The sequence below is a fragment of the Cervus elaphus genome, chromosome 4 (genome assembly GCF_910594005.1).
Source record: "Cervus elaphus chromosome 4, mCerEla1.1, whole genome shotgun sequence".
Classification (NCBI taxonomy): Eukaryota; Metazoa; Chordata; class Mammalia; order Artiodactyla; family Cervidae; genus Cervus; species Cervus elaphus.
This window is the reverse complement of record NC_057818.1, coordinates 55,694,694-55,711,897: the sequence shown is the minus strand read 5'-3', so window position 1 is coordinate 55,711,897 and position 17,204 is coordinate 55,694,694. Positions and strand designations below refer to the sequence as shown.

Genomic DNA, 17,204 nt, shown 5'->3' with positions numbered 1-17,204 from the left:
CCCGCGCAGGAGAGACACGCTTTTATTTTCAGGGTCACGGGTGGGGTGCTTCGGAGGCCTGATCTGGGTTGGGGCTTGGGTCGGGGTCCGGACTGGCGTCCTCGGGGTCCACGTCCCAGGGGAAGGTCGGCAGCCCCCGCATCTGCTCGCGGTAGAGGCGGTCGAAGGCTTCACTCTGCGCCACCGTGAAGTGGTTCTTCCAGTCACCGCAGACCCCTGGAGGGGAGGGGAGGGAAGGCGGAGCTGAGGCGCATCCCGAGCGTCGTCCCCGCCCCCGAGATGCCAGCACCCTCCTTGCCACCTCCTGGCCTTTGCCAGAAGCACTGTCCTTCCCTCCTCCCCCCATATCTCCATTTTGCTGATGGCTGACACGTTGTCACTGGCCACCAGTCGCCTGGCCAGACCCCTGGGCACCATTCTTGCCCCTCCCCGTCGGGCCCCCTTTGCCGTGCTCACCTCTCCAGCAGACCTCTCCCCTTCCCCCACCAAGCTCATAAATCTCTACCCAGAGCATCCGCCTCCCCGTCTAGCATCCTGCCCCGGCTTTGTATCAGCTCCTCTTCCACCTGTCCTTCACTTCTCTGGCTAGAACAGGGTTTCCTCGCTCCAGTGCGCCTACCGCGGCGCCCACTGCCTCCAGTACCGCTCTGACACTGGGAGCCAGCGCTTCCCCTGCGCTTCTGGGCACCACGGATCACGCTGATGCTTTGCCTCTCACAGCCACTGAGCAGGTGAGGGATGTGACTGCCAGCTCGATGTGCCCCTAGGCAAACACTTGGATCCCTCAAGTTGCTTTTTTTTTTTTTTAATTTATCTTTAAAAATTATTTAATTAGTTATTTTTACTTTTTTTTTGGTTTGGCTACACTGCACGGAATATGAGATCTTAGTTCCCAGGCCAGGGATCGAACCTGCACTCCCTGCAGCGGAAGTGCAGAATCTTAACCACTGGACCAGTAGGGAAATGCACCCTCAAGTTTCTCATCTCATGGGATAACCAGGGGCACCAGCTGTTACCTGGAATCCTGGGGCCAAAGTCATTTGGGTCACAGTGTTTTGAATTTTCGCAAATGCATACACCACATGTTACATGACACCCTTAGTGAGGTTTTTGGGGGGAGCTCCCTGTGATGGGCTGACCTCCCTGTGATGGGCTGACTAGTGGCACCCCCACCAAGATGTCTATGACCTGACCCTTAGAACCTATGTACATGTGACTCAACACGGCAAAAGGGACTTTACAGATGTGATTAAGTTAAAGATGTTAACATTCAATGGCAAACATTCTTATAAGAGGGGCTTCCCGGGTGGCCCTAGCAGTAAAGAACCCATTTGCAGAAGGTATAAGAGACGCGGGTTCAGTCCCTGGGTCAGGAAGATCTCCCGGTCCAGCATTGTTGCCTGGAGACTCCCATGGACAGAGGAGCCTAGCCAGCTACAGTCCACAGAATCGCAGACTCATCACGACTGTAGCAACTTAGCACACACTCACTCATCATTATAAGAGGGTGCGGGAGGGTCAGAGTCAGAGAGTAGAAGATGCTTTGAAGATGGAGGAAGGGACCACAAGCCAGGGAATACAGGTGGGTCTGGAAGCTGTGAAGGCAGGGAACTCATTCTCCCCTAGAGCCTCCATAAAGAACACGGTCTTGCCACTTTAATTTTAGCTCTGTGAGGCTGATTTTGGACTTCTGATATCCAGAACAATAAGGCAGTGAATGTGTGTGTTTTGTTTTTTCTTTTATTATTATTATTATTATTTTGGCTGCACCGCACTATTTGGAAGACCTTAGTTCCCCCACTCTTGGGCCATGGCAGTGCAAAGTGCTGAGTCCTAACTACTGGACCACCAGGAATTTCCCTGAATGTGTGTTGTTTTAAGCCCCTATATGTGTGGTATTTGGTTCCAACAGGAATAGGAAACTAATACACTCCCACCCTCAGCCTGTCATCCAACACTTGACTATTTCTGGGGTGAACGTTAACCCTAAGAAGGGTTCACGAAGAAGACTCCAGCCTCCGAGCATTCAGAACCACTCTGGCAATGCCTTCCAGCGTTTAGCATCAGTTGTGTACCAAGCTCCGTGCTAACAGGCCCAGAGAGGTTAAGTAACTCGCCCAGGACACACAGCCAGGCAGTGGCCTCATGGGGCCTGGAACCCCAGAGTCCCCTCACCTTTCCGGAGGAAGGCACCATGGCGCTGGTCCAGCAGGCTGTGGGGCAGCAGGGAGAAGTTGGACATGGTGTTGGCCTTCATGGCGTTGAAGGCCGAGTGTGCCACGACGGACTCCAGCGCCTCCTCGCCCAGCGGCCGGCCCAGGAACTGGCAGATGTGCCTTACGGAGCTACGGAGATCCTGGGGGGCAGGGGAGGCGTCAGTGGACGAGGGGACCCCAGGCCCGGAAGGGGCACCAGACCCAGAATCTGGATGCCTGAGTCCCCACCCAGACCTGGAATCTGGCGGGGGGGGAGGGGGCGCGGCGAGCAGAATTCTGCCTCTTTGCCTCAGTTTCCCCACCTCCAGGTGGAGGGGTTGGGCTGTGGCTTCTGGGGTTTCCCGCGGTGTGGGCTTTGGAGGGTTCTGTGGGGGGAAGGGAAGGATGGGGCTGGGTTGGAGGTCACAGCAAGAGGCAGGGATCAGTCCAGCATCTCTTGCAGAGTCAACTCTCCTTCAGATTCAAAATTGGTCTGTGCCCAACCCCGCCCCACTCCAGGTCCCAGGAGAGCCCCACCATTCACCCAGGGCCGAACTCCTGGCCGTGCCTCACCTCCCCTTCCTCCCTACCCGCTCCCCAGCTTGCCCCCGTCGGTCATCAGCCCCTGACCCTCCTGCGTCAGCTCTCTGCCACCTCCCCTCCTGTGTGTCCCCACAGCCCCTAGCCCTGGTCCGGCCTCATTCTCTCCCTGTGAACCCTCACCCCAGCCTCCACCCTGGCCTTTTCCCCAGCCTCCCTGCCTCCAGTTTCCCACACCCAGAGCTGACCCTGTTCCTCCCCTCCTCCCAGCCCTCCTGTGACTCCCCAGTGCCCCAATCCCCAGGCCTGGCTTTTTTTTTTTTTTTTAATATTTATTCATTTAGCTGTACCAGGTCTTAGTTGGGGCAAGTGGGATCTAGTTCCCTGACCAGGGATCGAACTCAGGCCCCCTGCATTGGGAGCATGGAGTCTTAGCCACTGGACCACCAAGGACATCCCCCTCCAGGTCTGGTTTTCAGGTCAGGCGTGGCCTGGTCTTTCATCTCCTTCCCCGCACGGTCCTCCCTGTGGGCTTTGGCATGGGGCTGTCACAAATGCCCTGCGCCACCCTTCTCTGCCTGGCAAACTTACCCCTCCAGATGCCACCCAAACATCACCTCCCTCATGACTGATGGTTCAAATCACTGTGGATTAAGCACCTACTGTATACCCATCTCTGGTCCAAAACTCTCACGTATATTTGTCCCAATCCTCCAAATAGCTTGGCAGAGAGGTGTCATTACCCCCATTGGTAAATGGAGGCTCAGAGAGGGAAAGACACTTGTCTAGGGTCACACAGCCAACAAGGAGCTCAGATCTGAGTCCCCAAAGTTCATGACCCTCCCATCTATCTCCCTGCCTTCCCTGACACACAGCACCTGGCATAAGCAGCCTTGTGGTCAGCTCCACCGACCTCACAGCCCTGATTTTCCAGGTCATTCTTGGTTTCATAAGCTTTTATCCTCTTGAACCACTGATGTGTCCCAGAAATTCTAACATGTTGGCCGTTCCTCACACCCAGGGGCAGCCCAGAAGCTCTGTCAGGCTGTGTGGCCCAGTTTTTGGTTCAGAGAACAAAGCCGGATGGAAAAGACAGGGGAGGGGTGATGCCGAAGTCTTTTCTGGATCTTTCTATCAAAAGAGATTTACCAGAGTGGAAAATAAAATAAAATAAACCCATTGGATTCACAGTGAAGAGCTGTGTGCCTCGGGCAAGTTCTCAGCTCTCTTGAGGCTATACTACCTCAGTTTGCTCCTCTGTAAAATGGGGGCAATAATAATATTGGGGTCAGCCACTTAAATATACTATCTTCTGGACTTCCCTGGTGGCACAGTGGTTAAGAATCCGCCTGCCAGTGCAGAGGACATGGATTCGATCCCTGATCTGGGAAGATTCCACATGACTTGGAGCTACTACAGAGTCCACGTGCTGCAACCACTGAAGCTGGGGTTCCTAGAGCCTGTGCTCTGCAACAAGAGAAGCCCGTGCTCTGCAACGAAGCAGAGCCCCCACTCACCACCATTAGAGAAAGGTCACACACAGCAACAAGGGCCCGGAGCAACCAAAATAGAAAATAAAATAAAATACACCATTTCCTGCAACTTAAGAGGCTGAAACCTCTGCTGTTACGGTTTTATTAGCCAGATAGGCCCTTGCTCAGAACCTAATCACTCTTACCTTGCACACTACACTAACACTTTGCTGGCCCTTGTCAGATGGTTATAAGACGCCAATGCCAGGGATGCGGTTCTCACAGCAACCCTTGAGCCAGCATTTTCCACCCATTTTTAAAAAGATGAGACCTCTGAGGTTCTGAGAGATTTTAAAGAGGCTTTCAACAGCTTTTTGAACACCGACATCCAGGCTCTTTCTGCCGTACAGTGTCGACATAAACCAGGACACAAAAAATATATGAAACACACACACGGGATGAGAATGTGTCTGGGGCCATGGGTGAAGGAACATTGGAAATCTCTTAGGTTCCTAGCCTCTCAGAATAGAGCTCTGTTAAGAACATAGAACAGGGGACTTCCCTGGCGGTCCAGTGGTTAAGACTATGCTTCCAATGCAGGGGGTTTGTGTTCAATCCCTGATTAGGGAACTAAGAGCCCACATGCCTTGAGGTACCACAAAAATTTTTTTTTTAATTTAAAAAGGAACATGGAACAGTTGGACACCTTCACTGTGGATTTGGTCCAACTAGAAGCCCAGCATCCTCCTTGCAGCCAGGCAAAGCCATAGACATTCTTCATGGCCCCTTCTTCCAGGCAGCCTTCCCTGACTGCCCCAGCCAGAAGGCCTTTCTGTCCCAGGTGCCTGCCCCAGGGACATTCCACAGGGTCCAGCCAGGCTCTCTGCCTCCAAAGACCATTTTCTTCCACTGCTTCCCTCTGCCTTTCATGTCACAATCATCACAACCATCACTTTTTGAGGGTCAGGGTTCTGTAGCATCTCACTTAACCTATAACCTCCCTCGCTTACAGCCCACCTGTGGCTCCCACCTACTCAGAAAAAAGCCCAAGTATTCACTCGGGGCCCCCACCCCCTCTCTGCCCTATCCCACCCCACCTCCTCTCAGCTCTGGCCTCTTGGCTCTCTTTGGAACACTTCAAGCAGACTCTCACCTCAGGGCCTTTGCACTGGCATATTCCCTTTGCCTGAGACACATTTTCCCCAGGGAGCTCCTCCCTTCTGAAAATTGCGCCCATGTGCATTAGGGATGCTCTGCTCCCCGCTTGCCTTTTCTCCTTAGCTCTGTGCCTTCTGGGAAGCGGAGATGGTGGGTGGGCGGGCATGAGCCGGGGAGGAGTGAGGGGGGAGGAGTGAGGGGGGAGGAGTGAGGGGGGAGCGGGCTGAGGTGGGGGAGGGGACCACCTGCTGCATCTCCTCGTAAGTGATAAACAGGAAGTTCTCTTTGCCCTTCATCCGAATCCAGCCCTTAATGTGGTCGAACCAGGAGCCGAACTGCACTGCGAGCAGAGAGACAGGAGGGTGAGGGACGGGGAGCTGGGCCAGCCCCTCTGGGGCTCGGAGGAGCCCAGCCAACTCCCCATGGCCCCAGGCTTGGCCCCTCAGAGCTGGAGGCCTCCCTCCAAGCCCCCCACCACCTCCCCTACCCCACTTCCTTCTTGGCCCTTCTCCCATCTGGGCCTCCTCGGGGCTCACCAACCCCCCAACCTCATGCCGCCCCAGTCCTCACCTTCGCCTTTGAGGAAGTTCTCCAGGAACTGGTCGGGCGTGCCAGGGTCCTTCAACTGCCTGGCGATCTTGGAGTAGTGATAGAGCGAGACCACCACGTCCCGGGGGTTCCGGCCCATGTAGATCACCTGTGTGGGGGTGGGGGGAAGAGGCGAGAGGGTGTCAGCCCCTGAGGTTTCCTGCCCTCCAGCCCTCTCTCTTCAGATCTCTGCAGCAGGACAGACTCAGGGTAGACTTCTGGAGGGACTTCCCAGCTAATGGGGGTTCAGATCAGTTTGCCTTGGTCCACAGCAGGGGAGGGCACCCTCTAGCCACACTCTGGGAAAAGAGAGGGACTGTTTCGATACCAGGTGGAGGGGCAGTTTGGCTTCAAGAAATAAAGAGTGAAGGAGACAGGCGCGTGGGGCGGGTGGTGGAGATCATGGTGAGGGGCGATGACCAAGAGAGAAAGGCAGCCACCCTGCTTCTGATTCCCATGGCGGAGGCCCCAGCCTCCACACGGCCCCAGAGGCTCTTTCTACACCCACACCTGACTGTGCCCTCCTTGGCCCTCCGCCCCAAGGCGGAGCCCCAGCCCCTGGGCCTGGCATTCAAGGTCCTGATGACCCGGTTCCAATCTGTTTGCCAGCTTGATGTTCTGCTTCTAGCTTTACTCCAGCCCCATCAGATATGTCCTCTCTCAAGACCAAGGTTAGCCATGCAGGTGGTCAGTCACACCTACGTGGCCAACCTCCAACAAAAACCTTGGATGGGCCAGCTGACCGTCAAGGGGAGAGCGTCTGTACGCCGATCGAGTCCAAGATGAATGCCAGAGGACTTGGATCTCAGCTAAAGGACCGTATTCCAGTTACTGAGCTGTCAGCAAGTGGACCTTTTGAAAGTCATGATCTTCTTCAAAAACATTTCTCTTGTGTGAAAAATGAACTTCTGCCCAGTCATCCTCTTGAATTATCAGAAAAAAATTACTGGCTCAGCCAAGATAAGATGAACTTCTCCACACTGAGAAACATCCAGGGTCTTTTTGCACCACTAAAACTGCAGATGGAATTCAAGGCAGTGCAGCAGCGTCTTCCATTTCTTCCAAGCTCAAACCTTTCACCGGATATTTTGAGGGGGAACGATGAGACTACTGGATTTGAAGATATTCTTAATGACCCATCACAAAATGAACTAATGGGAGAACCGCATTTCATGGTTGAGTATCAACTTGGCTTACTATAATGCTGTGTGCTGTTCATGGAAGTAGAAGGGCGCGTCTTGTTTATAGTTGTCTTTTTCTTATAATTTGATGTGCACAATATTAAAAGTACTAACACATGAGAATTGTTGCCTAAATATCTGTGATCATTTGAAATTATTTGGGTCATTGCTTTATGTGATAATTGAGAGTACTCAAGGGAATTGGTTTTAAAACTTATTTATATGAAAGCAACAGCTTTCTAGGTCTTTAAAAAAATGTTACTAATTAATAGTATAAAACTCTGCACAGGTTCCAAATCAGCCTATTTCCTAGTTATTCCAGAAATTTAACTTTGAGTAGTTTTGAGCCTGCAACCTTTATAGTAGCATCTTTCAGAATAAACATCTATAATTGATTTCAGTGGCAACATTTCAAAGTAAGGACAGAACAAGACTATTAGATTTTACCTTGTTTCAGTATAGTCCATTAATATACATAAGAATAACACTGGCTTTGTTGATACTACTTAAGAATTATAGCTATATTCTTTGATTCTTTCAGGTTTTTTGATTTTGGTCTTATCTTTAAACTGAAAAACAACCAGGAGATGTCAGTTTTAAACTACAGTACTGCAGAGATTTATGTATCACAAGCTACTTAAATTTAAAAACATAGAACATTCATGGACACACACATGCTATCCATGAACAAATTGCATAATAGTCTGTTTAAAAATAAATCTTCCCTATGGTGGTTCGTTCTTACTAAAGTATTTTTTATGAACCTAGTTTACAGAAATTAAAGATTATCTGTTTCTCAGGAAAAAAAAAAAAACCCTGGATGCCGAGGCTCAGGGCAGCGTCCCTGCTGGGTGACGTTCCATGCGTGTTGTCTCATGCCTTTGTCGGAGGACCGCGCGCTGTCCATACAGCTCCACTGGGACAGACCTCATCAAAGCTGGTGCCTGGTCTCTTGTGGATGCGCCCCCAGGCACCTCTTCCCTTCACCAACTTTAATTTCTATCCTTTCTCTGTGCTAAGTCGTTTCAGTCATGTCTGACTTTTTGCAACCCTATGGACTATAGCCTGCCAGGCTCCTCTGTCCATGGGGATTCTCCAGGCAAGAATACTGGAGTGGGTTGCCATTTCCTCCTCCAGGGGATCATCCCAATCCAGGGATCAAACCTGTGTCTCTCGTGGCTCTGGCATTGCAGGCAGATTCTCTACCGCTGAGTCACCGGGGAAGCCCATCCTTTCACTGTAATAAGCTATAACTGTGATCATAACAGCTTTGCTGAGCTCTATGAGTCTTTACAGTGAATCACTGAGCCTGAAAGTGGTCTTGGGGACCCCTGGATTGCAATCCCCACCACTTCTCTGCCACACTCACTTCCTTCCCTGGTGATCCCAGCAGTCTCCTGGCTTTAATTCCTCTCTCTATCTCTATTTCTTTATCTTTGTCTGCCTCTGTCTCTCTGTTTCTCTCTGTCTCTATTTATGTACACACACATCTCGACAGGTTGCAAATAGATGTGCCCAGCACACATCACTCCTGTCAAGCCCAGCTTCATCTCTCTCACTGTCCACTGGCATCCTCCACTTGGGTCAGAGCAGAGCCCCCCTTCATCCCCTCAAACCTCTCCTCCCCTTCTCAGTTCATGGCAGCCCCATCCTCCCAGTTCCTTACTGGACGTGCCGTCACCCTTGACTCATGCTCCTCTCACACTCACATCCAACCCGCCAGCAAATCTTCCTGGTTCCAGTTTCAGAATACATTCCAAACCCAGCCCTTTTGTCTTCACCTCCACGGCCACCGCCCTGTTTGCCTCCACGGCCACCTTACACCTGGTCTGTCACCTTCCCCGGTGCTCGGCTTCTGCCCTTGCCCTGAGCATCTTTTCCCTGCCTTGTAGCCAGAGGGCACCCGGGAAAACCTAAGTTGGTCCCTGTTTCTCCTCTGCTCAGGGTCCTCCCCTAGCTCCTGTCCCCATCAGACACAAGCAAACTCCCCACCAACACCCGTGCGGCCCTTGCACATTGTGGCCCTTGTCAAATCCATGACCTCATCTCTACTCCGCTCCCCCTTGCTCACTTAGATCCAACCACACAGTCCTCCTGGCCGGACCTCAGGCCTGCCACACCCACCCCAGGGCCTTTGCACCTGCTCATGCCGCTGCCTGGAACATTCTTCCACCATTCCCGACACCCCCGTGGCTCCTCCCCTCACATCTCAAGTCTTTACTCAAATGACATCGTCTTGCTGAGGCCTCCTTTGACCCCTCCCCTATTTAGAATTGCAACCCTTACCTCTAACCCCAACCCCCGCCGTCTCCTCCTTCTTGATGTGAATTTATCATCTTGGATGTATTAACTATTTTCCTTATTTTTAAAAGGATGTTTATATAAATTTATTTGGGATGCAGGATCTTAGTCCCCCAACCAGAGATCAAACCCATGCCTCCTGCAATGGAAGCATAGACTCCTAACCACTGGACCACCAGGGAAGCCCCAGTATTTTCCTTATCTATTCCATCTGTTCTTGGCCTGCCCCCTTTAGAGTGTGGGCTCACAAGGCTGGTGTTCCTGCGCATGTATTTGCTGCTCTTCTAGATCAGGACCAGGCACATCGTAGCTGCTTAATCAATATATGCTGAGTTCACCAGAGAGTTATGCTCCACCCCCTCGACCCCCCGACACACACACCCCTCCCTCCTCCTGTACCTTGGCCTTGGAGTTGAAGAAGGCCTTGGCGAAGAGCTGGATGGGGAGGTGGGAGCTCATGAGGCGGGGGCTGGGCTGGTTGGGGAGGCTGAAGGCACCTATGATGGCTTCACACCAGGGCGACCGCTTCCAGATGGGCACTGAGTGGACCCAGGAGGGGTCCCCGTCCTTTAGGATTAAGCTCAGGATCTCAATCATCCAGTTGGTCCCTGTCGGGAAAAACTGGGCAAGTTAATCAGAGGTAGGGCTTCCCTGGTGGCTCAGACGGTAGAGAATCCACCTGCAATGCAGGAGACCCAGGTTCAATCCCTGGGTCGAGAAGATCCCCTGGGGGAGGAAATGGCAACCCACTCCAGTATTCTTGCCTGTAGAATTCCATGGACAGAGGAGCCTGGTGGGCTAGAGTCCAGGGGGTCGCAAAGTGTCGGACACGACTGAGCGACTAACACTTTCACTTCCCCTCTGCTGGCTGGATGCAGAGATGCCAGTGGAAACTGGGGCTCCTGGGGATGGCAGAGCCATAAAGCAGAAGAAGCGAGGATGCCAGAAGCTGCATGGATAACCCACCTTCCCTCCATCCATCCCGCACTGGTTGTGTGGGTCACTGGTTGTGCAGGAGGCAAATGCCCCCACCCCCACCTCCACCCCCAGGGTGGATTCATTCCCTATGGACCAAAACTCCAAGAAGAGAATAGCAGGACAGTTAAGGGAGGAGGCCGGGTCCTGTCCAGACCACATAGTTTTCATTCTTGAAATCAGGAGACCTGCCCAGCCACACTTGCTCAGAAAGGATCCTCGGAGTTCAAAGGGGAATGATGCCAAGAGATTTTCTACCCAGACCCCTTCCGGTAAAATTCATCTTGGCTAAGAGTTGCATGTGGACACATGGGAAGATCCTGAGATACACCAAATACAGACTGTGAACCAGGCAAATAAAAACGATTGGCCAAAGGAAACCCGCAAGATGCCCCATAAAAGTAATTCAAACTGCCACAAAGGTGCAACTCAGTGACTCTCCCCCTGAGTCTGCCCACGTACCTTTTCCTCTTAATAAATAACTTGATTTGCATCATGACTCTCCTTTTGGTGGAAATTCTTTTCTGCAAAGCCAGAGGACCAGGGCCCTTGTCATTGCCCACTGGTCTAGTGGCTGGGATCTGGTGCTCTCACCGCCTCGGCCCAGCCACTCTCTGGCTGGGAACCCAAGCCCGGCTCCAAGCCGTTGCAGGCTGAGGCCACCTGAGATCAGTTAGAATTTATAGGGATGAGCAATACATTTCTTTTCTTTTTTTTTTCCTTGCCTCACCGCATGGCTTGTGGGATCTTTGTTCCCTGACCAGGCATTGAGACCAGGACCCGGGCAATGAAGGCATAGAATCCTAACCACTGGGCTGTCAGGGAATTCCCGAGAAATAAATTTCTATTGGGGCAGCTTCATGAGATTCTGAAGCACTCCATTAATACACAGAGGAAGCTGGAACTGAATTCAGGTGGCTGGACTGAAAATCTCCGCACTTTTCACCGCCCCTTCTTGGGAATAAGCCCTTGATTTCTTTGGTGGCGGTTTAGTCACTTAGTCATGTCGGACTCTTGCAACCCCATGGACTGTAGCCCGCCAGGCTCCTCTGAACATGGTATTTCCCAGGTAAGAATACTGGAGTGGGTTGCCATTTCCTTCTTCAGGGGATCATCCTGATGCAGGGATTGAACCCAGGTCTCCTGCATTGCAGGCGGATTCTTAACCAACTTAGCCATAGCTCCACAAACATCACGCAGCAGGAAGAGGATCTCATTCATGACCCGGTTCACAAGTCTGGGTTCCATCAGACTGCCGGCAGGTCAGATGAGAAATAACAATAATATGAACGGTCACTTGGCCTTAGTATTACATTGTCCTGGATTCTAACAGCTACCCTGTGCGGGTTCCCAGGGTATTGTCTCTCAGCTCCAAACCCATTCCTGGTTCCCTGTTCCTGGATGTTGGAGCTGGAGAGTATGCTCAGATCTCGTTGGCCACCTGCCGCAATGTGACGCTTGGTCAGTAGAGGGCGCTGGAGGAACCCTGCAGAAGGATGTGGTTTCTCTTCCTGCTTCTCCTGAGCTTCTTCCAGAAGGCTTTTTTTTTTTTTTTTTAATGTTTATTTATTCAGTTGAGCTGGGTCTTCCTTGTGGTGTGAGGGCTTCTCACTGAGATGGCTTCTCTTGTTGCAGAGCAGGGGCTCTAGGCACGTGGGCTTCAGTAGTTGTGGCCCGCAGGCTTAGTTGCTCCCTGGCAGGTGTGATCTTCCTGGACCAGGGATCGAACCCATGCCCCCTGCATTGGCAGGCGGATTCCTAACCACTGTACTACCAGGGAAGTCCCCCAGATGGCTCTCGTGATGGACAGAGGCCAGCAGCGCAATGCGCAGAAAGATGCAGCAGTGTGTATAAAGTTTACACTGTGTATAAACACACAAGATGGGAAACCAGGAAATGCGAATCAATAAGGAACTAGTTAAACAAGTTAAACAAGGATTCTTGTACATCCAATGTTATCGAACTGTAAAAACAATCCAACTGTTAAAAACAAGAGCTTCCCCAGGAAGCTCTTTGCTTACGGTTCTAAGATGGGAGGATGTCAAAATACAGGGAAAAAGAAGGCAAAACCATAAAAAAAAAAAAATGAAGCAGAATGGTGTGTATCATTTGTTAACTTTTGTGGGGAAAAAGTAACAAAAATATGTACATTTTTGCTTGCACATAAAATTCTGAAAAGATACACAGGGACTGTTGATGACTTGGGAGGAGAGAAATCTTCTGTACCTCTTTAATTTTGAACTATGAGCACATGACTTTCTGAGAGAAATTAAGATATTTTAAGCTTTAAAAAATATCTAGAATAACTAGACATCATATACAAACAAAGAACCTTGATCCATACCTCATACTATATGTAAAAATTATCTTAAAATGAATTTTAGACTTTAGTGTAAACTCTAAAACTGTAAAACTTCTAGAAGACAAAAAAGGCATCTTTATGACCTTGCTTTAGGAAAAGTTTCCTTAGCTATGACATCAAAAGTCTGATCCATTAAAGAACAAATTGACAACAGGAGCTCATCAAAATTTAAACTTTTGCTCTGAGAAGACACTGAAGAGAAAATGAAAAAACAAGCCACAGACTCGGAGAAAATGCCTGCAAAAATCGTATCTGATAAAGGATGTATACTCAGATTACATAAAGAGCTCTCAAAACTCAATAGTTAGAAAAGCAACCAACCAATTAAAAAGAGTAAAAAAAAAAAAAATCTGAGCAGACACATTGCTGAAAAAGGTATATAATGGTGGACTTCCTGGATGGTCCAGTGGTTAAGAACCCACATGCCAATGCAGGGGACACAAGTTCGATCCCTGGTCTGGGAAGGTCCCACGTGCCTCAGAGCAGCTAAGCCCGCTCACCACTATTACTCAGCCCTGGTTCCACAACTAATGAAGCCTGCGTGCTCTAGGGCCACGAGCCAAAGTTTCTCAGCTTGTATGCCATGACTACTGAAGCCTGAGCGCCCTAGAACCCACCTGCCATAACTACTGAGCTAAGTGCCGGAGCTACCGAAGCCCACGCACCTGGAGCCTGTGCTCTGCAACAAGAGGAGCCACTGCAATGAGAAGCCCAAGCACCACAACGAAGAGTAGCCTTCACTTGCTGCAACTAGAGAAAGCCTGGACAAAAAGCAAGGAAGACCCAGTGCTGGAAAAAAAAAAAAGATATATGATGGCTTGTAAGCCTCTGGAAAAATGCTCAGCTTCATTAGCCAGCAGAGACATGCAAATACAAGCCACAGTGAAATACTAGAGCACATCTGTTAGAATGATTTTGCAGGGACTTCCCTGGTGGTCCAGAGGTTAAGACTCCCTGCTTCCACTGCAGGTAGCATGGGGTCTGTCCCTGGTTGGGGAACTAAGATCCCACATTCCCTGTGGTGTGACCAAAAAAAAAAAAAAAAGAGAATGGCTTTAAAAAAAAACCCTGACAATACCAAGTGTTGACAAGGAAGCAGAGCATCTGGAGCCCACCGATCTTGCGGGTGAGAATGCAAGAGGGTAAACCAGGTTACCCAAACGTACAAGATGGTTTCCACTTTGGAACCAGTTTGGCAGTTTCTCAAGTTAAGCATGTGTACTTCCATAAACTCAACAATTCCACCGCTAAGTATTTACCCAAGATAAGTGGAGAAGTGTTTCCATGCAGAGACCTGTATGAAATGGATTATGGCAGTTGTATTCGTCATACTCAACCCAACCTGGAAACAACCCAAGTGTCCTTCAGCGGATGAATGTATAAAACCACCATGGTCTGTCCATTTTCTGGAGTACTCCCCAGCAATAAAAAATACAAAAACTGGATGAATCTAAAATGCATTACTGGGGGCAGGTGTAGGAAGGAGAGGGTGGGACAAACAGAGAGAGTAGCATGGAAACATATGCACTAACATACGTAAAACAGAGAGCCAGTGGGATTTGCTGTCTGATTCAGGGAACTCAACCTGGGGCTCTGTGACCACCTAGAGGGGTGGGATGGGGTGGGAGGTGGGAGAGAGACTCAAGAGGGACGGGACATACACATACCTATGTCTGATCCATGTTGATGTATGGCAGAAGCCAACACAATATTGTAATTATCCTTCCATTATAAATAAATTAAGAAAAAAATAAAATACATTACTCAGTGAAAGACGTCAGTCTCAAAAGTTGCATAGAGTATGACTTCATGTATGTGACATTTGGGGAAAGGCAAAACTATAGGGGCAGCAAACGGATGACTGGTTGCTGAGGAATGGGGTGAGGAAAGAGCTGACCACAAAAGGGTGTGAAAGGATTTTTGAGGGCAGCGAAGGCATCGAGTCCTAACCACTCAGGGCGCCAGGAAAGTCCCTGAACTAGTCTACATCTCAATTGTAGTCTTTCCTGTGATTGTCTATCAAAATTCATAGAACTCCAAGAGAAATGAAAACACGTCCATAGACAGATTTGTATATCAGTGTTCCTACAAGCGTTATTAAGAGTCAAAGAGTGAAAACAACCCAACTGACTATATCAACTGATAAATGAATGAGCAGAACATAGTATACCCAATAGTGTACTCCTTCAGAAAAGAATCCACCAGCAGTGCAGAAGACGCGGGTTCGATCCCTGGGTTGGGAAGATCGCTGGGGAAGGAAATGGCAACACATTCCAGCATCCTTGCCTGGAGAACCCCATGGACAGGGAAACCTGGCGGGCTACAGTCCATAGTGTTGCTAAGAGTCAACTAAGTGACTGAGCATGCAGGTAGCACACTCATATCACGAAATATTATTCTGCTACAAAGAGGAATGAAGCACTGACAACGATGTGTGTCAGCCTCAGAAACATGCTGGAACTTCCCCAGTGACTCAGCAGTAAAGAGTTTGCCAATGCAGGAGACGTAGGTTCGATGCCTAGTCCGGGAAGATCCCACGTGCTTTAGCAACTAAGCCCAAAGTGCATCACAACTACTGAGCCTGGGCACTAGAGCCTGCAAACCACAACTCCTGAGCCCATGTGCTGCAGCGACGGAAGCCTGTGAAACCCAGAACCCCGGCTCCACAGCAAGAGAGGCCACCGTAATGAGAAGCCCGGGCACTGCAACAGGAGAAAGCCCATGCACCCATGAAGACTCAGCATAGCCAAAAATAAATAATAAATAAATAAAATTATTTTTAAAAAGTAGGCTAAAAGCCAGACACAAAAGACCAGCTATTGTACTATTCTATTTACACGAAATGTCCAGAATGGGCAAAATCATAGAGTAAGAAAGCAGAATAATGGTGCCTAAGCCTTGGGGGTGAGGGTGTGGGGCTTGGGAGGTGATGGCTAATGGGTACAGGGTTTCTTGTTGAAAGTGAAGTGAATGTGTGAATCCCTCAATCATGTCTGACTCTTTGCAACCCCATGGACTGTGGCCTGCCAGGCTCCGCTGCCCATGAAATTCTCCAGGCAAGAATACTGGAGTGGGTAGCCATTCTCTTCTTCAGGGGATCTTCCTGACCCAGTGATTGAACTCCGGTCTCCTGCATCACAGGTGGATTCTTGACTATCTGAGCCACCAGGGAAGCCCTGTAAGTAATGGAAATGTTCTAAAACTGACTACAGTGATGGTTTGCACAACTCTGTGAATGTACTGCAACCATAGAACTGTGTACACTTTCCAATGGGTGAATTTGGAAGTATACAAAGTGTATGGTACGTGAATTATTCTTTTAAGCGTTACCCAAAAAATCCTCATAGAACTCTATGTTGAAAAGGGTGAGTATAATATTTTTGAAATTCTTCAAAAATATTTTGAAAAAAAAAATCTTTGTTCAGAGCTGTGTCTCTGCACATGGCAGACAATTCATTTCAGTAACCAAATGGAGAAAATGAAGATCTTTCCTTCCTCCCTCTCTTCCTCCCTTCCTTTCACAAATATTTATTGAAGGTGTTTCAGACACCGTTTTATTTTTTATTTTTTCATTTTTTCAGACACCGTTTTAAAACAACACAGTCATGATCAAGACAAACCAAAATATCAACCCTCGTGGAGCCAGGTTCTAGTGAGGAAGACGGTGACTAAATCAACCACTGAAAATATACTACAGCGGCTGGCAGGGAAGAAAAGTATGAGGAGAGTTCAAGGATGGAGAAGTTGTTTTAGCCAGGAAGGTCTCTAAGAGCCCGCCTAGGGGCCGGGAGGGAGCGAGGCGCCCAGGGATCCGGGGAAGGGTGCCCCCTGGCGGAGGGACCGGCCATTGCAAAGCCTTGGCTCTGAACAGACCAAACGGGTCCCCGACCCCACCGCCCCTCCCGCCTTCTTCTCCCCGTTGTCCTCGGTGTGACCCTCTCACCCTCGGCCCCACACTCACCCAGCACTCTCCTTAGTGCCCCCCGTCCCGGCCCGGCCCGGCAGGTACCTGACTTGGGGTAGGTGACGATGAAGATGTCATCGTCCTGTACTTCGGCGTTCTCTACCATGCTGATGCTCTCAGGTGAGTAGAGGCCCACGGGGAAGAGGATGCCTTTGTACCTGAAGTATTCGCCTGACAAATTCTGGCTGTAGGAAGGTAGGGGAGACAGCGTGAGGACTGGAAACGAGGCAAGGACAGAGGTCACCCTGGGAGAGCCGGCCTTTTTTAATTTAATTTTTTATTTTTTTGGCCGTGCCGCGTCATGCAGGATCTCAGTTTCTCGACCAGCGGTAGAACCCACGCCTCCCAGCGGAAGCACGAAGTCTTAACCACTGGACCGCCAGGGAAGACCCAAGGGACCTGCGTTGGAGTGTCCTTCGAGGTCCCAGGAGTCTGCCCAGGGGTCCAGCTTTACAGCGGAAGCTTCCA

The 17,204-nt window shown here is 50.1% G+C and overlaps 2 protein-coding genes across 2 annotated transcripts in view; one reads left to right on the top strand and one right to left on the bottom strand.

Annotated features, from left to right (window-relative positions):
- Positions 1–6: 6 nt before the first annotated feature.
- Positions 7–17,204, bottom strand: part of SULT2B1 (sulfotransferase family 2B member 1) — a 36,936-nt gene continuing 19,738 nt past the window's right edge. The window contains exons 2-7 of the mRNA XM_043899696.1: positions 16,782–16,921; positions 9,835–10,043; positions 5,936–6,062; positions 5,611–5,705; positions 2,176–2,356; positions 7–216 (exon numbers count right to left, since the gene is read on the bottom strand). Coding sequence (XP_043755631.1) covers positions 35–216; positions 2,176–2,356; positions 5,611–5,705; positions 5,936–6,062; positions 9,835–10,043; positions 16,782–16,921 — 934 coding nt within the window. The 3' untranslated portion in view covers positions 7–34. The remainder of the gene's footprint in view (positions 217–2,175; positions 2,357–5,610; positions 5,706–5,935; positions 6,063–9,834; positions 10,044–16,781; positions 16,922–17,204) is intronic.
- On the top strand, positions 6,717–7,357 carry LOC122692275 (proteasome maturation protein-like). Its single transcript, XM_043899697.1, has one exon. It carries the CDS (start codon positions 6,736–6,738, stop codon positions 7,153–7,155), a length of 420 nt encoding a protein of 139 aa, XP_043755632.1. The 5' UTR covers positions 6,717–6,735; the 3' UTR covers positions 7,156–7,357.

Excerpts from the sequence above, each read along its gene's own strand:
- LOC122692275 (XM_043899697.1), top strand. The coding sequence starts at position 6,736 with ATGAATGCCAGAGGACTTGGATCTCAGCTAAAGGACCGTATTCCAGTT.